At 33.1% G+C, this 20,626-nt stretch overlaps 1 protein-coding gene across 1 annotated transcript; it reads right to left on the bottom strand.

Moving 5' to 3' along the window:
* Positions 1-852: 852 nt before the first annotated feature.
* Positions 853-2,207, bottom strand: LOC130960163 (uncharacterized). The gene has a single exon (XM_057885466.1). It carries the CDS (start codon positions 2,083-2,085, stop codon positions 1,189-1,191), a length of 897 nt encoding a protein of 298 aa, XP_057741449.1. The 5' UTR covers positions 2,086-2,207; the 3' UTR covers positions 853-1,188.
* Between the last annotated feature and the right edge of the window lie 18,419 nt (positions 2,208-20,626).

The raw sequence follows: 20,626 nt of genomic DNA, 5'->3' as shown, positions 1-20,626 counted from the left end.
CTAGCTAGACTAATATATAAGTAATTTACTTCATGATTCTTTTTTCGATACATTGATTTATGACAATATGACAGGAATTCAAAACTTCAATCTAAACACAAATTTCTTACCACAAGACTGTTAGGCTATTAGTGGCTTAAAATTTAATTCATGATTTTATTAAAGGCATAGTGTTTGATTATGTTCACTCAATTTTTATATATTATTTAATTTCAATCTAAATTTATTAAAATTACATCTTTGTGCTTTTACGTTAATTTTTGTGTTCAATTTTTATGCACTATCATAGTAAATATATTTGCAATCATACGCAATCAATTACATATACAAATAGAGTTGATTCTCAATGTCATTATCTGAAAATCCATGTGCAAATATATGATTAAATATTGGTATATATAAAAATATCTTACATTATATTTAATGTATAAAAGTTATATTTTTTAATTCCAAAACTGAGAATAAACTATTTGTGTGAAAATAAGTAAACTTTAAATAGACAAAATATTGAAATAAAATAATAACACATACAAATATATAATTTTGCATAAGATTCTATAAAAATAAACAACTGCATGCATTTTGCATATAAAAAGTTTTTTCAATGACTTAAATGCAAAATCATCCTGACTTAAAGCAAGAGAGTTGAATATTAGATTATATTGAATTATTTATACTAATTAAGTAATTATTCGTAATATAGAATCTAAGTGTTTTCAACGGCTTATATACATAGTCAAAGGTTTATATTCATTGTAAGAACTTTAGTTTATATAAAAAATTTATCATATTAGTAAATAAATTATTTTCACATTCATTACTTAATCTAAACAAACAAATTTAATTTGTTTAAGTGTAATTTTTTATATTATCAAGCAGCTCCACATAAAATTTATATGCACATGGCAACACGTATATTTACAAAATAAGGAGAAAAATTATATCACGCTTCAAAGTCACAACTACATGCTATCTCTATCTTCTTTCTTTTTTTATTTTCCAATGAGAAAAAAAAAAGAAAAAAGAAAAAAAGGACGCTGTAAAAATACATTTTATCTTCTTACAGGAGTGAGGAAAACAGTTAGTGACCGTTTTCAACGTGCCACGTAAGCAATCAACGACTTTTTAAACTTTGGGGCCCGCAGTTCAAGACTAATCGCCAACCGAACTTGAACGGCGCCAAAAAATTTACTGTGCCACGTGGATCTCCGAGTCACCTACTACTCTCCACGATTCGGATCTTCTCCCTGATGCGAACCGGTTCAAGCTACCCAAACCAGGAGGTTCAATGGAAACCGATTCGTTAAACGACTCGTCGTTTTGGATGGCTTTGTTGCTACTGTCACCGCGCGATTTTCTACTGTTGCTTCTTTTATTCTTCTTCTTCTTCGTCGATGAATCCTCCGAAGATGGATCGGGTTTCTGAACCGGTTTTCCTCGTCGACCGGATCTGAAAATGGCGCGAAGGCTTTCAAAGAAACCGGTTTTGCGTCTCCCGCTCCGGCAAGATTTTTGTCTCGCGATGGTGACGGTGGAGGTGGCAGCTCCAGCGGCGGTGGAGGAGGATATGCTCCGCTGGCGAGTTCTTAAACGGCGGTTCCGGTTTGATCTAACCCTACCGATGCACGAGACCTTCGGCGACGATGGCTCGTATACGACGACGGCGGAGTCAGATTTTCCGACGGAAGCGCTCCGCTTCGGAAACAGCCTAGCGTTTCCCTGCCGGTTGTGGTGGATGCGGCGGCTCTGGCTTGCGTCAGCGAACGCCGATTTCTGCGATTTCGGTAGTCCGATAATCGCAGCTTTGGATTTCATCAGATTCTTGGAGAATCGCTGAGAGTTGTTGTTGGAGCCAGGGTTCGACGTGGCGAATACGGAGCTTCCTTTCGTGGATTCTTTCCGCTCGTAAACGACGGCGTTTCGGTCCAACCAGTCGAACTCAGCTTCGCCGGAGAGCCAGATCGATTCCGGCGGCGGCCAATCAGTAGTATCGACGTCGCCGGCGATTGTCTCGCATGCTACTTTCCGATCGGAGGAACCTCCGGCGCATGCAGAAACCAGCGACTCCAAATCCACCTGTGGCATCGAATTCTGTAACCCTAGATCGTTTAAAACACACTTTGAGAGAGAGAGAAAGAGAAGGCTTTCGAAGTTTGTTTTTTCTGTTTTCTGTTGAGTACTGACGGTGGTAACGTATTTAATCCTTGTGTTGTATTTATATAAAGGACTGAATGAATATTCTTCTGTTCATATCTCTTTTTTTTTTTTTTTTTCCTTCGAGAGGGTGTGTGAGAGAGAATATTATATTCTTAAATTTTTATTGTAAAAAGGAAGAAGATTGAAAAAGCATCTTTTTTCTTTAAGGTGAAAATTTAGGTATGGTTGACTTCACATGAAGTTAATAATTGAGAGCTATTAAATAAAAATTTAATTAAATCAGTTAAATCATCTAATAGTTCTTAATTATTAATTTTATGTAAAGTTGATTATACCTGAATTTCTTTTTTTTTTTTTAACAAAAAATTGGACCATTTGTCAAAAGAATACGAAAGCAATCTCAAAGCAAAGTGCATGCATATAGTAGTATAGTAATTAAACTGGTAATAATATAATAATAAATAAGAAGAATATAATATAATATAATGCTTTTGGTTGTTTACTTTTGTTCTAACTAGCTAGTTTCCACTTTCCACCTTCCACTACTCTTCTTTTTGCCTCTGTTCTAGATTCTAGAATACCAATTAGGGTACGATTTGCCTTTCTTTTTTTAATTTCTAGAACAATATTATTTTATTGTATAATGGTTGTGAATGTTTGTGGATGCATGGCTTGGCTCATTATATACAATGCAAGTTTATATTCTACTTTTGAATGACGGTAAGGAATTAAAAATTAGTGATTTAATTAGTAATGAGCGGTGACATGGAACTGAATTTAATTAGTTTAATTTGCTTGACTTGATAGAATATTCTTAAACAATCTCACTACGTTACCAACACCATTTCTATTAATATCTGCCAACTCTTATTTATAATTGTGTTTAATAGAAATATCTTTGTGGATGTGTCTAATAAAAATATTTTTTTATAGCTATATTTTAATAAAAGTGCCTTTATAAATATATTTTTGAATGTGTCTCTTTATATATATATTTAAAATATAATAACTAATCATTATTGACAATAAATTAACAAATAATATGTTGGTACCCTATATTTTTCCATTCTTAAATTGCTCTGTGATATATATAGTGTGATATATAATATATATATTCTTGTATGTACTATTTCTTTTATCAATTTCATTTTGTATACATTTTTATACTAAATATTATTTTGATATTTGTATTTTTTTAATAATTAAATATATTTTTTATTTTATTAATTAAAAATAATTTAAATACACATTTAATTAATAATAATTATATTTTTATACGAATATCAATAATATTTGGTATATAAATAATGTTTTTTAAATATATCTTATATATTTTTGTTTTCTTTTCATTTTTATTAATTATATACAAAATATATAAAAAAGTGCATATAAAATAATATATAATATTCCACTTTGTTACAATCTCATATTATTATCCTATATGATTACTTGATTAGTATGCACGAGATGTGTTTAACCTTAACACATCATCGAAAGCATTCACTGTCTATTATGGTATTTGGTTTGAATCAAAATCACAAAGCTTATTACCATATTAGACACGATTCTTTTGCGAGAATCAATGTTTGGGAACATGTGAAAAAGATTTAATATATTTTTTTATTTATAAAATCAGAAAACAACTTTTTCTAACTTGGGAAAAACCTTTTAGAAAAATATTGCGAGCTAGCTAGATGAGCCCACTGATTTACTTACCAAAGGATAAGGTTAAAAGAAAAGGGAAGGAAAAACTTAAGAAATTAATTGGAGTAGGTGTCATTAATTTTTGTTAGGTTTGTTTAGGCTTCAACTAAAAGTGAGAGCAAAAATTCAAAACCGAGGAAGAGATATCATCCACATTTCTTACCAAATAAATAGGTATTATAACTAATTTAAATTTGTTGAGTAGCAGTATGATTTTAATATATATTTTTTTTAATATGATTTTTTTACAAGAAAAGAAAAGAGAATTATTTTAATATGATTTTTTTAATGGTCATAGTTAAGTGTAAAAATTAATATATATTTTTTATAAATATCACAAATGTTAAATTTTTTATGTTTTTTTTATGAATAATTTTATTGTAAAAAATTACTCTTCAATTTTGACACTCATTTATTTTTAACTTACTCCATTATTCCTTTTTTCGTTAAGCTCCGTCAATTTTGGCATCACATTGTTCTCAGTTTGGAATCACACTATTCATTTTTCATCTTCAAAATCTCAGTTTAATCTTTAGTTTCAAAATCTCATCTCATTCTTTATTGAAAATTTTTGTTGAAAATTTTTTATGGTCATAAGCATCAAAATAAATAATATTTTTGACGGTTAATAAGTATTACAAAAAATATATTCTCAAAATTTTTTAATAAATTATTTTTTTATGACCAATATTTATCAAAATAAGATTTAAATTTTTTTTACAATTACTTATATGTTAAAAATACTATTTTTGACAAAATATTTATTAACATATTTTTATAGTTAAAATAGTGTCAAATTTTGTTTTTTGACAAATTTTAATTTTTTTTACACATAATAATCCTAAAAAATAGTCTATATTATTGTAGTGTGATCAATTTACTTGTTTACTATTTAATTAAATATTAAAAATTTAAAATTTATTTTATTTATATAATAATTTATTGATCAATAATAAATTTTTAAATAAACTTCAGATATATAACAAATTAACCTTTAACATAAAGAATAACGTAAAAAAAAGGGTACTATATACATATATTGTGTGGCTCCATGCATTTACCTAATAACATGCAATAATATATGTACTAACACTGGATTTTCCTAATATAAGATGCCTTAAAAAAGTTTCTTATAAAAAGATAACTTTCATCTTGCATGAAGTTAAAAGAGACTTCACTGTCATATTGAAACTATAACTTATGAGAATTATTTAAATAAAAAAATTTAAAATGTCTTTTCTTTAAGATATTTTTTATTAATTAAAATTTAATATATATATAATCGATTAAATTATATTATTTTTATTAAAATTAGACTAAATAAATCGATTTAACAAAAAATTTAATGATTCAAACATTGAATCATTTAAATTAATATTTTTTAAAATAAATAACTATAATATTTTTATTATAAAAAATAATTAAAATATCTTCATTATATATATATATATTTAGAATTTTTATATGAATGGTTCATAGCTTATAATAATGTTTGTAAAAGGGTGTGAATCACCCCAAAATCATTTAAAGAAAAAATTTGAATAAAATCCTTAGTGGCAATACAAAAGAGACAGCAATCAATGATAGATCTCTCTTTTAAGTTTTTAATCATTTTGGATTGTTGAATTTCACAGTCAACAATTAAATTAGTCTCCTAATATAAAATTCAAACACCAAATCAAATTAATTAATGTAAGACCCAGAATATTTGAAAAGTCTTTTTATGAGTAAGTCTCAAATCATATAGTTGTTTATAACCTTAATTTCAGAGATTATTTTATTATAGATAATTAAGGCAAGTTTTGATTTATTGGATTTGAGATAAGTTATGATTTTATCCAATTTCACAATTATTGGATTATTTTCTATATTTAAAGTATAAGGTTGATAGTTATGAAATAATATGGATTTTACATGATTTTGATTAAATGAGTAATATTTTAAATATTATTACTGCTATTTTGGAAAATGAAGAAATTAAGTATATTATTTCTAATTTTTAGATTTGGGCATTTTATTGAAAATAATTTGTAAAACGGAGGAGCAAATAGTATTTCTATACATTAATTTTGTTGGATTAGAATTTATTTCTAATTTCTATATTATCCCTATTTTTAAGTAAGATTACTAAAATGCCCCTAACCCTAATTTTTGAAAATGAAACCCTAACCCGGAAACCCTAACCCGTTACCCGTTTCCCCATCAACAACCCACCCACTTAGAAGCTGCAGCAGCAGCCGCAAACCTCCCTTCCCCTAAAACACACACACACACACGGCTTCCCATTTTCCATGAAAGAAAGAAATTGAGGCAGAGAGGGAGAGGAAGACTGAGTGCGGCAGGGAGGATAAGAGAAGGGGGAGGGGCGCTGGCACCGGTGGGCTTCTCCACTGCCGTCGCCGCCTTCCCTGCGCCGTTGCTAATAGAGAGAGAGAGAGAGCAAGCCGCGTCACTGCCACCACGGGTCGCCGTCGCTAACGCCTGTGCTGCCACCGATGGAGAAGAAGGAGCACGACCCGCTGTGCCGTCATAGGTCCCTCGCCGACGAGTTCGAAGGAGCAGGGGAGAACGACGCTGGGTTTGAGGGAGGCAGAAGTGGTGTGGTGCGAAGTGGGAGGCGAGCTGTTCGCGATGCCGTAGCGCCACCGCCGCCGGATCTCTCACTGCTGTGTGTCGCCGTCCATGGCAGAGGGAGAGTCACGATGGAGCTCCGCTTCTGTTTCTCCAGTCGCGCAAGAGATGAGGACGCCGCCAAGAGCGCCGCGCCGCTGCCGCTGTCTGTGCCGTCTTCGTCGTCGCCGGTTCCCTTGCCGCCGCTGTCGTCGACAAGTCCAGCTACCGACATCACCTCTCTATTTCTGTTGATGGTGGCCAGCCGCTGGGTCGCGCAGAGGAGAAGAGGCAGAACCGTGCCCAACCACCGCCGCTTGTACCGCCAAGAAACCCCGATGTGCCTCTGGTTGCCGTGAGACGGTGTGGTTGCTACAGGAGGTAGCCGCCGGAGCCGCTGCTCCATTCTGCCATTCCTTTTTATTACAGTAAGCCCCTTGCGCTCTGAAACTCAAACCGTAATCGTTCTAATTATCTATGGCTATGGATTCGGATGAATATATGTTGTAAGATTAACTTTATGGGGTTTCTTGTCAAAAATGGAGGTTTGTTGCTGAGCCACTGGAGCTTCTGGCCACTGACGGAGCCGTTGCTAGGCTAATATAGAGCTGTGGCTGCCCTATTTTGTTATTTCAGTAAGTAAATTCTGTTTGGAAAGCCTTGCATTAGTGTTCTGTTCTGTGTAATAAAGTAATCGTAATGTTAATGGTTTTAGGAGCTAGAATCCGGTTTACTTGTGCCTTTGGGGCTGTCTCTGCTTTTGAGAGAGCGAGCATAGCCGAGATTTTGATTGCCAGTGATTTTGGGTCGAGGCGGAAAGGATTCTGTGACGCGTTTGGGTTATGGAATTGCGTTTTGAGGTAGGGGCGCTTTCCAAAAACTATGTTTTATGTATTGGAATTATTACATATGGATACTTATGTGAGATATTATGTATTTGGTGATTGTATCTGCCTTATGTATTATTTAATTGACTCGAATGATTATGGATGTTGGTTTGGCTGAATTGTCGTGCGGCTTGTGAAATATAATGTTTGAACTTGATTCTTTAAAGATTTGAATCTGAGTTTAATCCGTTGAGAATTGATTTGATTTGAGTTAATTATTTTGATGATTTGAAAAGTCGAATGCACTTTAAAACTCAGCCTGGTTTATTTTAATTGATTTGGTTTTGGACAAATGATTTGTTATTGAACCGTTTCTTTAAAGCTTTGGAAATGAGTTATATTGATTTGATATTGAGTTGATTTTTATATGGTATCCTTGAGATACGCCACTGAGGCAGTTGTTGGATTTAGCTTGCTTTGAATTGATTTCTGGTTTTGAGCTGTTGAAAAGGACTGAGAAATGGTTTAGTTGGGACCCGAACCGGGTGGCAAAAGTCCAAGTTTTAGGGGAGGTGCTGTCGAAATTTCTACAAAATCCTAACCTTGTTTGAAAAGTTATTTAAAAAGGGTTGGATTTGAGAAATTGTATTATTTGACTTATTAAGAGAATATTTATGTTTTCAAGCTTATTTTATTTAATGAACCTTATACTTTGAATTCGGCTTATTTAGAAATGAACTATTTTTACCATTTGAATCACTGAAGGAAAGAATGATGCTCTAACATTGATTTCAATATAAAAAGGAGTTTTTAGTGATTTTTAAAGGAACCTAGACTTTTGATTGAGTAATCAAGTTTGAGGCATTTTGGAAGAGTTGGAAAAATGGGTTCCAAAAAGAAATCTGAAAGTGGTTTGATTCAAATGAACCGGTTCCGTTTCAAATGAGTTGATTTTTGGACCGTGTTGGAACTTGTGATTTTGTATGGTTCGGTTTTATAATAAATTCAGTTTTATTTACTTGAACCAAGAATTTATGATTTTAAGAGTTTCAATGAATTTTGAGGAATTGATGTAAGTTGGCCTTCCCTAAAGACTTGGGACTCTGCCGAGAAACTTTTGTTATAAAATCTCATTGTTGGATGGGTGGTTTTGAATACTTTGAAATAAATCCTTAACTTGCCATGGTTTTGGAAGTTTTGGAAAGAGAATGCCGAGAGTGGCTTTGTTTTAAAAAGGGAACTCATTTTGAGTAAATTTGGCTTATGAGCCTGAGATGATTTGAGAAATGAGATCTTTAAAGCCAAGGCTGAAAAGAGTTGAAACTTGATTTCAAAGTGAAATGATTTGAGAAAAAGTGATTTATGGTTTAAATGCCGATTTATGAATTTGATGATGTTGGATGGTGGAATTGCTATTTTGATATGAGCCGGAATGGCTGTGTATGCTATTGAACTATGGCTGATTGCCGAATGAGTTATGAGCCGTATGGCTAATTATGAATTATGAATTTAAGCCGAAGGGCTGTATTTATTGATAAGTTGATTGGTTCTGGATTGAACCGTGAGCCGGATGGCTGAGATGAAAGTTGTAAGCGAGTATGCTTGTGTTTTCTCTCTAGTTGTAAGGGTGACAGGGCACCGATACCCTCTAATGGCGACAGGGCGCAGATACCCTCTAATGGCGACAGGGCGCATATACCCTCTAATGGCGACAGGGCGCAGATACCCTCTAATGATAATAATGCGCAACAGAGAGACTGTGTCCGGGTTAGCTACCGGACACGTCGGGTTGGCTTGGTAACCGACAGATGATATCATCAGCCACTAGGGACAGGCATGCATCATATGCATCTATGTGACATTGTTTGGGTATGCATATTGTACTTGGTTTGCCTATGTGATTAACTGTTAATTGTTCTACTTGCAATAACTGTTTGTTTGTGTTTACATCTTCCTACTTGTGTTTGCTTCTGGAACTATGTTGGGTTGTGGTGGATTGGTTGTGGTTGGATTGTTTGGGCCTAGGGCCGTGGTTGAATGAGATGGACCGATGGTTGATTTCGGTTTTGTGGTTCTGGTTTGGAATAAGATATGAAAGGTTATTTTGGTTCAGTATAGATAAACCTTTTTGAAATGCTTTTGATGTTTTGAAAATTGAACGGTTCCTCTTTCCGAAAAGATTTCTGACTTTACTTTATTTGTAAACTGTTGTTTTTTAAAAGAGGCATAAGATGGTTATTAATCACTGGTACGGTTTATCTTCATGTATCCTATTACAGTAATTCCCAAAAAACCCTCTACTGAGAACCCTTTCGAGGATGATGTTCTCACCCCCTACATTTTTCCCCTTTCAGGATTTGGGCGCAGAAGTTATGAAGAGTTTAATTATTTGTTATTGAGATGCTCTGTATTGTTTTAGTCATGGTTTATTGTACCCTCGCCTTTATCTTGATATATTCTGTAAGAGGGATAGGAATTGTATTGGTTAATGTCTGTAATATTATTTATATATATGTATGTATATATATGGATGTACTCTTTATGAGTTTTTGTAAGTTGTATGGTTTCTTTGGATGTACGATATCGAACGAAAGTATTTTTGGGAACGGTATTTGCGGTTTAAAGTTTCAAACAGGCTCATATTTTAATAATAAATAGTATAAGAGTCGTCGTAATGTTCGAGCTATCAGAGTCGCGCAGCCGGAAGCGTGAGCTTTGGTAGTTAGGGTGTTACATTATGGTATCAGAGCAGTTCTTCCTGTAGAGCCTGAGGAATGGACTGACTATGCTTCATTTGCATGCTCTGAGCGTTTGTCATGTATTAGGTCTTGTCGAATGACGAGAATTAGAGCTTTATGCACATGACGGTCTATTGATTAACGATGTTAGTCTTGCATTGCATAATTCTTGGTATTAAGTTTGGCCGGCTTAATACTAGTGAATTTTGTATATGAAAGCACTAATGAGTTATCATAGATGAAATCCGAGTTTTGAGTAAAGCGAATCGCGGGTTTTGGGAACGTTGGAAACTTTTTCTCGAGGCTATTCAGTTGTGTCTTGAATTTTGTTCGAGTCGGCCTGTTCTTTCATATTCTAACTTGAAGTTCTTGTTGCTAGTTCTTTTGAAAAGTAGCTTGAATTTTTCAACTTCATTCTTCTATTCATATGCATTCTTGTTTGATCTTAAGTGCATATGCTTGGTTAGAATCCTTGTTGTATCTGTCCTTCTCTGTTTGAGTCCTTCTTGATTCCAATATTCCTTGATATAGCTTTGAACTTGTTCTAATGCGCTGTTCATTTTTAACTCCGGGATTTCGAGTCCATTCTTAGAGAAATTGTTGATTCGGTTTTTCTCTTATTTGACAGTGATTACAGCCAGTTATGAGACTTTTATGAAAATTGCTGTTGAATAGATGTATACTTATCTATATATGAAACTTTGAAGATTTCTTACACAGCTTGACAACTATTTATTTCTAATACCTCGCCTGTACTTTTACTGGTTTACGGAACTGCATTTACTTTAAAATTACAATTTGACTTTCTAGCAATTTTACTATAGTTCCAATGCACATTTTCATTTGATTATGTATTTGAATATTTTTCAAAATTTTGGAAAGAAAATTTTTCATTTTATCCCCGTTGAATTTCGTTTGATAAACTTTACTTAAGTCATTTTGAGTTGAGTTTGATTCAGCATGCTATAGGGTTTATGCCATTATTGTTCTTTTGAAAATGTTGGACTCATAGCTTTCTTCTTACGAACGGACTCGTTTCTTCTTAAGCTTTTCACCTCTATGAATGTCATACGTGATTCTGTTTTTAACTAATCTTTTACATCTTGTGAAATTATCATTAATCTTGGTTCGTCCTTTCTTGTGAATCTCATCCGTATGTGAGTCAGTTTGATTTGTTTCAAATTAGTGTATTGTTTATTCTCTCATTTTCTCTACAAGAGTTTTTAGTTAAAGATTTATTCTTGAGGAATTACTAATGATTGAGTTGTCTTTTCCTACGACTTTTCTTTTGGGTCAATTGGAAGCTTGTTGGATGTTTCACGACTAGTGAATCTTGTTTGAACTACCTTGATTTAAAACCCTCTCTTGCATGGCTTGACTCTTTCTAAGTACATCCTAATTTTCTTGAATATCCTTCTGAGATGGTGATTTCAAGTATACTTTTGGAGTCTTGTTTTGAACCTTTTAAAGAAGTTTTGAATTCTCTTGTAAAGAGTTTTAAACGGAATTTGTTTTCTGTTGCTTGATTGAGATTGAAACCATTGTTCGATTTTTGACAAAATTGTTTTAGAATTGACATGCGCTATTTTAAATGGGGTTCTGAAAAATTCCTTGTTTAATGGAAATCTGTTCGTTTGTAGCGCACCACTTGTTTCCTTACCAATTGTAAGCAAATCTTTTTACCTCGGGATTTCTTTTCTAAAAAGAGTTTAACTTCCTCTTTTGTTCTCGCTATAAATGTTATACACGCTTGTTTGAATATGTATTTTGAGGATTTTTGAACGAGCATTTGATTTCTCTTCCGAGTTTTATGATTGCTTTTGATTAAGATTGTACACCTAACTATCTTCCAAAATAGTTGAGGAAATACTTTTGCTCTTAGCCAAAATCTGTGTACAGTTTGTTTTAAAATTCTACATGATCTGTTTCAACATGAAATTGTATTAAAGCAAAGCCACGTTTACGTTTTTGTTACTCTTTTGAAGGATGTTTATTGCTTAACCTTCTTTTAAACTGCGAGGTGACTTTCTTGCAAGTTTTTTTTTATTCTTTTAAAAACAATGTATTCGAAAGTATTCGTAATCGTGCTCTTGAGTTCTGTGAGCTTTATCTTGGGTTTGAAATATTCTCTTCTGTAAACCTCATACTTCATCGACTCAGTTTGAGTTTGTTTCAAACTGATGCGCTGGTTTTCTTGTTGATCCTATTGAACTTCTTTGATCCAAGGGTTATCTTTGAAGTTGTCAATTGATTTATTTCTAGCAAACTTCATTACTTGAGCATCCTTGTTTATCTGGGATTGGATATATTCTTTCTAATCTATGAGTACTATCCTTGATATCGTTTCTCCTTGCTAGAATCTTGTATCCTTCTGAGTAGACTCGAGAATTGTTTGATATCACGTGCGATTTGTAGACGTAGTAACGCGATACGTTAGTTCTTTAAGACGTGATATGTGTATATGGAAGTTGAAACGGTAGGTGTGCAACGTATGAGTTGTGGGCGTTTTGTTCCTTGCGAACGGATTTGTGGTTGTCAGGCTAATGATCGAAATTGGGGTTTGTAAAGTGCTTGATGGAATTGGAAAGTTGAAACTTTGAGGTTGATATGAGATTAGTGTGCGGAGGTTGAGCACGTCGTTTTAACTCCATCCTGTTTAATAGCCTTTGATGCCTTGCCCTTCTATCACATGATTGACCCATATTATCTTTTGCATTGAGCCTACATTGAAACGTTTGCTTTGCAATCACACTCCTACCTTTACATCCTTATGCTTATGATAATCAAAGTATTTGAAAATCGTATATATGATTATATTTTGAGATATTTTTGTGTCTTCCTTAAATGTGTTCAAGGGTGAACTGTTATGGAATTTCTTTCATTTTGCATCAAATTTTCGAGGGCGAAAATTTTTATAAGGTGGGTAAAATGTAAGACCCAGAATATTTGAAAAGTCTTTTTATGAGTAAGTCTCAAATCATATAGTTGTTTATAGCCTTAATTTCAGAGATTATTTTATTATAGATAATTAAGGCAAGTTTTGATTTATTGGATTTGAGATAAGTTATGATTTTATCCAATTTCACAATTATTGGATTATTTTCTATATTTAAAGTATAAGGTTGATAGTTATGAAATAATATGGATTTTACATGATTTTAATTAAATGAGTAATATTTTAAATATTATTACTGCTATTTTGGAAAATGAAGAAATTAAGTATATTATTTCTAATTTTTAGATTTGGGCATTTTATTGAAAATAATTTGTAAAACGGAGGAGCAAATAGTATTTCTATACATTAATTTTGTTGGATTAGAATTTATTTCTAATTTCTATATTATCCCTATTTTTAAGTAAGATTACTAAAATGCCCCTAACCCTAATTTTTTGAAAATGAAACCCTAACCCGGAAACCCTAACCCGTTACCCGTTTCCCCATCAACAACCCACCCACTTAGAAGCTGCAGCAGCAGCCGCAAACCTCCCTTCCCCTAAAACACACACACACACACAAGGCTTCCCATTTTCCATGAAAGAAAGAAATTGAGGCAGAGAGGGAGAGGAAGACTGAGTGCGGCAGGGAGGATAAGAGAAGGGGGAGGGGCGCTGGCACCGGTGGGCTTCTCCACTGCCGTCGCCGCCTTCCCTGCGCCGTTGCTAATAGAGAGAGAGAGAGAGCAAGCCGCGTCACTGCCACCACGGGTCGCCGTCGCTAACGCCTGTGCTGCCACCGATGGAGAAGAAGGAGCACGACCCGCTGTGCCGTCATAGGTCCCTCGCCGACGAGTTCGAAGGAGCAGGGGAGAACGACGCTGGGTTTGAGGGAGGCAGAAGTGGTGTGGTGCGAAGTGGGAGGCGAGCTGTTCGCGATGCCGTAGCGCCACCGCCGCCGGATCTCTCACTGCTGTGTGTCGCCGTCCATGGCAGAAGGAGAGTCACGATGGAGCTCCGCTTCTGTTTCTCCAGTCGCGCAAGAGAGGAGGACGCCGCCAAGAGCGCCGCGCCGCTGCCGCTGTCTGTGCCGTCTTCGTCGTCGCCGGTTCCCTTGCCGCCGCTGTCGTCGACAAGTCCAGCTGCCGCCATCACCTCTCTATTTCTGTTGATGGTGGCCAGCCGCTGGGTCGCGCAGAGGAGAAGAGGCAGAACCGTGCCCAACCACCGCCGCTTCTGCCGCCAAGAAACCCCGATGTGCCTCTGGTTGCCGTGAGACGGTGTGGTTGCTGCAGGAGGTAGCCGCCGGAGCCGCTGCTCCATTCTGCCATTCCTTTTCATTACAGTAAGCCCCTTGCGCTCTGAAACTCAAACCGTAATCGTTCTAATTATCTATGGCTATGGATTCGGATGAATATATGTTGTAAGATTAACTTTATGGGGTTTCTTGTCAAAAATGGAGGTTTGTTGCTGAGCCACTGGAGCTTCTGGCCACTGACGGAGCCGTTGCTAGGCTAATATAGAGCTGTGGCTGCCCTATTTTGTTATTTCAGTAAGTAAATTCTGTTTGGAAAGCCTTGCGTTAGTGTTCTGTTCTGTGTAATAAAGTAATCGTAATGTTAATGGTTTTAGGAGCTAGAATCCGGTTTACTTGTGCCTTTGGGGCTGTTTCTGCTTTTGAGAGAGCGAGCATAGCCGAGATTTTGATTGCCAATGATTTTGGGTCGAGGCGGAAAGGATTCTGTGACGCGTTTGGGTTATGGAATTGCGTTTTGAGGTAGGGGCGCTTTCCAAAAACTATGTTTTATGTATTGGAATTATTACATATGGATACTGATGTGAGATATTATGTATTTGGTGATTGTATCTGCCTTATGTATTATTTAATTGACTCGAATGATTATGGATGTTGGTTTGGCTGAATTGTCGTGCGGCTTGTGAAATATAATGTTTGAACTTGATTCTTTAAAGATTTGAATCTGAGTTTAATCCGTTGAGGATTGATTTGATTTGAGTTAATTATTTTGATGATTTGAAAAGTCGAATGCACTTTAAAACTCAGCCTGGTTTATTTTAATTGATTTGGTTTTGGACAAATGATTTGTTATTGAACCGTTTCTTTAAAGCTTTGGAAATGAGTTATATTGATTTGATATTGAGTTGATTTTTATATGGTATCCTTGAGATACGCCACTGAGGCAGTTGTTGGATTTAGCTTGCTTTGAATTGATTTCTGGTTTTGAGCTGTTGAAAAGGACTGAGAAATGGTTTAGTTGGGACCCGAACCGGGTGGCAAAAGTCCAAGTTTTAGGGGAGGTGCTGTCGAAATTTCTACAAAATCCTAACCTTGTTTGAAAAGTTATTTAAAAAGGGTTGGATTTGAGAAATTGTATTATTTGACTTATTAAGAGAATATTTATGTTTTCAAGCTTAATTTATTTAATGAACCTTATACTTTGAATTCGGCTTATTTAGAAATGAACTATTTTTACCATTTGAATCACTGAAGGAAAGAATGATGCTCTAACATTGATTTCAATATAAAAAGGAGTTTTTAGTGATTTTTAAAGGAACCTAGACTTTTGATTGAGTAATCAAGTTTGAGGCATTTTGGAAGAGTTGGAAAAATGGGTTCCAAAAAGAAATCTGAAAGCGGTTTGATTCAAATGAACCGGTTCCGTTTCAAATGAGTTGATTTTTGGACCGTGTTGGAACTTGTGATTTTGTATGGTTCGGTTTCATAATAAATTCAGTTTTATTTACTTGAACCAAGAATTTATGATTTTAAGAGTTTCAATGAATTTTGAGGAATTGATGTAAGTTGGCCTTCCCTAAAGACTTGGGACTCTGCCGAGAAACTTTTGTTATAAAATCTCATTGTTGGATGGGTGGTTTTGAATACTTTGAAATAAATCCTTAACTTGCCATGGTTTTGGAAGTTTTGGAAAGAGAATGCCGAGAGTGGCTTTGTTTTAAAAAGGGAACTCATTTTGAGTAAATTTGGCTTATGAGCCTGAGATGATTTGAGAAATGAGATCTTTAAAGCCAAGGCTGAAAAGAGTTGAAACTTGATTTCAAAGTGAAATGATTTGAGAAAAAGTGATTTATGGTTTAAATGCCGATTTATGAATTTGATGATGTTGGATGGTGGAATTGCTATTTTGATATGAGCCGGAATGGCTGTGTATGCTATTGAACTATGGCTGATTGCCGAATGAGTTATGAGCCGTATGGCTAATTATGAATTATGAATTTAAGCCGAAGGGCTGTATTTATTGATAAGTTGATTGGTTCTGGATTGAACCGTGAGCCGGATGGCTGAGATGAAAGTTGTAAGCGAGTATGCTTGTGTTTTCTCTCTAGTTGTAAGGGTGACAGGGCACCGATACCCTCTAATGGCGACAGGGCGCAGATACCCTCTAATGGCGACAGGGCGCAGATACCCTCTAATGATAATAATGCGCAACAGAGAGACTGTGTCCGGGTTAGCTACCGGACACGTCGGGTTGGCTTGGTAACCGACAGATGATATCATCAGCCACTAGGGACAGGCATGCATCATATGCATCTATGTGACATTGTTTGGGTATGCATATTGTACTTGGTTTGCCTATGTGATTAACTGTTAATTGTTCTACTTGCAATAACTGTTTGTTTGTGTTTGCATCTTCCTACTTGTGTTTGCTTCTGGAACTATGTTGGGTTGTGGTGGATTGGTTGTGGTTGGATTGTTTGGGCCTAGGGCCGTGGTTGAATGAGATGGACCGATGGTTGATTTCGGTTTTGTGGTTCTGGTTTGGAATAAGATATGAAAGGTTATTTTGGTTCAGTATAGATAAACCTTTTTGAAATGCTTTTGATGTTTTGAAAATTGAACGGTTCCTCTTTCCGAAAAGATTTCTGACTTTACTTTATTTGTAAACTGTTGTTTTTTAAAAGAGGCATAAGATGGTTATTAATCACTGGTACGGTTTATCTTCATGTATCCTATTACAGTAATTCCCAAAAAATCCTCTACTGAGAACCCTTTCGAGGATGATGTTCTCACCCCCTACATTTTTCCCCTTTCAGGATTTGGGCGCAGAAGTTATGAAGAGTTTAATTATTTGTTATTGAGATGCTCTGTATTGTTTTAGTCATGGTTTATTGTACCCTCGCCTTTATCTTGATATATTCTGTAAGAGGGATAGGAATTGTATTGGTTAATGTCTGTAATATTATTTATATATATGTATGTATATATATGGATGTACTCTTTATGAGTTTTTGTAAGTTGTATGGTTTCTTTGGATGTACGATATCGAACGAAAGTATTTTTGGGAACGGTATTTGCGGTTTAAAGTTTCAAACAGGCTCATATTTTAATAATAAATAGTATAAGAGTCGTCGTAATGTCCGAGCTATCAGAGTCGCGCAGCCGGAAGCGTGAGCTTTGGTAGTTAGGGTGTTACAATTAACATATGCATATGCATATTTTAATAGATATAACATACTCTTTATTCGAATTATTGCATATGCATATTTAATTAATTTTAAGTGTAATTATTTTATTAATTTTTATAATTTTATTAAATTTATAATTAAATTTTATATTTTTTTAATAAATAAATTTTTATATTATTTTTAATTTTATAATTTTTCATATTGAAAACGCTAAAATTAATTAAATATTTAATTTTTTAAAAAAATACATAATCAAATATTTATTTAAGTTTTTAGTTAGAGGTACTTTTAATTTATAAAAAATATTCCATTAATTTTAAGATATTTTTTATATTAATAAAAATTAATTATAAAATTTAAAATAATATAAAAATTTAATTAAAATATAAAAATTTAATTATAAATTTAATAAAATTATAAAAATTGACCGAAAAATTAAACCTTAATTTTTTGTACCGCCAAAAAGTACACATATAATTTCTATTGTTTAATGTTGAGACGCCGAGTTAATTAGATAGAGCCAAGGCATATATAAATAATTTATCATTTCTAGAAGATGTGAACAAACACTGGATTGAGACTCAGAGGTGGGGTTATTCGATTATGTCTACTAGTGCTGAAAAAGTGTTGAAGTCAAATCACGTTTAGGTATAACATTATTTTCAAACTCACAAAAAAAAAAAAAAAAAGAATAATGATAAATATATTTTTCTATTATACTAAGTTGCTACTAGCTAGCTAGCAGCCATATTAGGATAATTATTCTTTATCAAACCTGGCTTTGAGTAGCACTAATCCTTATTGATTCTAGAAACGTTTATGATATACAGATTATAGAAATATGATATGAAATTATAATATTTTTTAATATGTAATTGATTGTAAAAATAATATAAAAATTATTAAAATTTCAATAAGCAGATAATATGGTTTGATATATTTTTAGAGCGATTAAAAAAAAAGGAGGGGGCCGGGGGGGGTTGATAAAACAAATGTTAGGTGGTTAATATTTATATTTTAAATTGTTTAGATTTATTTTATATTTGAGTTAATATTAGCTAATTTTATATTTTTAATTTTTTATTAAAAATGTTGATTTTCTAATATTCTTAAAATATATACATTGTTCGAACTGTATTATATAGGATTTATAATTTCATATAAATAAAATAAAATTATTAAGTTGTGTAACACGCCTACTAAAGTAAAGAAAATAGTACTCCTATTATTATTGGAGTAATCAACACTTAATTGGTCTTAAAAAAATTTTAGTTTTGACACTTCCCCCAAATTATTGTTACTCTAAAAGTTCTCGAATTGTATTGATCTGCCTTTGCAAAGGCATTAATTTGTCTTATTATGATTTTTTGATCTAATTATATGATAATAAAATTTGTTAAAAATTTATTTATTCAATACGTATAATAAAATTTTATTAAAAGTGACAGAGAGTCTAATTTATATAATATTAGTAGTTTACAATGACTTTTAAAATAATAAAATTTTATTAAATTAAAGCTAAAATATTTAATTTAAAATTTGTTAGAGATGAATTTAAATATTTTCTCTTATTAATATCTTTTATTAGGAGGAATACTTTCATTCTTTTATAGTCATGCTCTTAATAATAGGACAATGTTTTATCCTTTAACGATGAAGGGCCATAAATCAGAAGCAAAAGTTTATATAAACTTAGCTAATAATTTTATCCATATACCATTTCTTCTTATGATCATCACCAATTCACACAATCCTTTGTGCTATATTGTAAGTGTTGAGTTTTCCATGCTTAGGATCCGACCTAAACTGAAATCATAAGTTTTTAATGTTTTAAAGTAGCGTTTGGAAAAGAGATAGAGACTAAAATAAGTTTTAGTATCGTGTTTACACATTTTTGGGGATAAAAAATTGGATACAACATTTTTTTTTGTTATCCACGGTATTCCCTAATCCGACAAGCAAATGACTAATTTGTCGCAGATCTGAGCTCCATTTAAGGGTCTGCCGCTGGCCAATGCGTTGCTATTTGCACAAAGCGAAATTCAAACTTCTGATACTTGTTTAAACTGATGAGTGAACTGACCACTCAACCAACCTAAGTTGGTTTGGATATAGCATATTAAAAGATATACAATTTACCACTTAGGTTAAGGTGTCAATTGATTTTTTTTGGATTGAAATTTGAATCCTTTTTATTTTTGGGTTTACTTGTGTAGTTGTGTGGGCAACTATTCTCTTACAGGTATTATTCAAGGCCCATTTATAACATGTCCATTTTGGAGAATTAACTGAATTGTCTTTGAAAATTTTTGCATGTTAGACCCAAAATATGAGCATCATATTGCTCATACAAATGGACCCTATCTATCTATGGAGAGTCAATGTTGCTTAATATGAACCCCCAAAACTCACAATACCCTAAAATATCTTGAAGACTTGAACTCAAGCTTGAATTATCTATTGACTAATCAAACTAGAAAAAAAAGAAGAAGTTGGGTATATATGAAGAGTGAAATGCTATATTGACTATCTCATTATTATTATTATTATTATTATTATTATTATTATTATTATTATTATTATTATTATTATTATAAGAAAGACAGTACTGAATATCTATACTTTATTTAATCAGTGAATCTTATTATATGCCTTTCAAATTTAATAATATTTATTGTGGCCAAAGCCAATGACTAATAATTCAATTGATCATAGATTATTAGTTTAAGTATAAGTGTATAACTTAGAAGTTAAAGCTTGCCGTCACATCCAGGGAAGAATAAATACTCCCTTCTCATATTAGCTATCCTTTTTTAATTGTACATACTTATTAAAATCATCATTATATTTTATTAAAAAAATAAGCAAATAACCAAAAACAAAAATATTTTAGCATTATTTGCTCTTTATATTATTTTTTTATTTAAAAAAGAAACTAAAACAATACAACTTTAAAATAGTGTTTATTTTTAGAGACTGAGATTAAGAGATTAAAACTCAATATTATGCTTAGTGATCAGAGATTGAAACTAAAATTTCAGTATTTTTAAGAAGTAAAAATACAAAAGACTAAAATTTTTAAAAATACAGACAAAAATTTTAATAATATTTATTCTCAAAAATATCTTCATTTAATTTTTTAGATTTTAAATCTATCTCTCAATTTATATTTATCTTAAACTAAATATAATACTAAAATATAATTTAGTTAAT

This window comes from Arachis stenosperma, chromosome 2, assembly GCF_014773155.1.
Source record: "Arachis stenosperma cultivar V10309 chromosome 2, arast.V10309.gnm1.PFL2, whole genome shotgun sequence".
Classification (NCBI taxonomy): domain Eukaryota; kingdom Viridiplantae; phylum Streptophyta; class Magnoliopsida; order Fabales; family Fabaceae; genus Arachis; species Arachis stenosperma.
This window is presented reverse-complemented; position numbering and strand designations above follow the sequence as displayed.

Coding starts and splice junctions, on each gene's coding strand:
- LOC130960163 (XM_057885466.1), bottom strand. CDS start 2,085: ATGCCACAGGTGGATTTGGAGTCGCTGGTTTCTGCATGCGCCGGAGGT.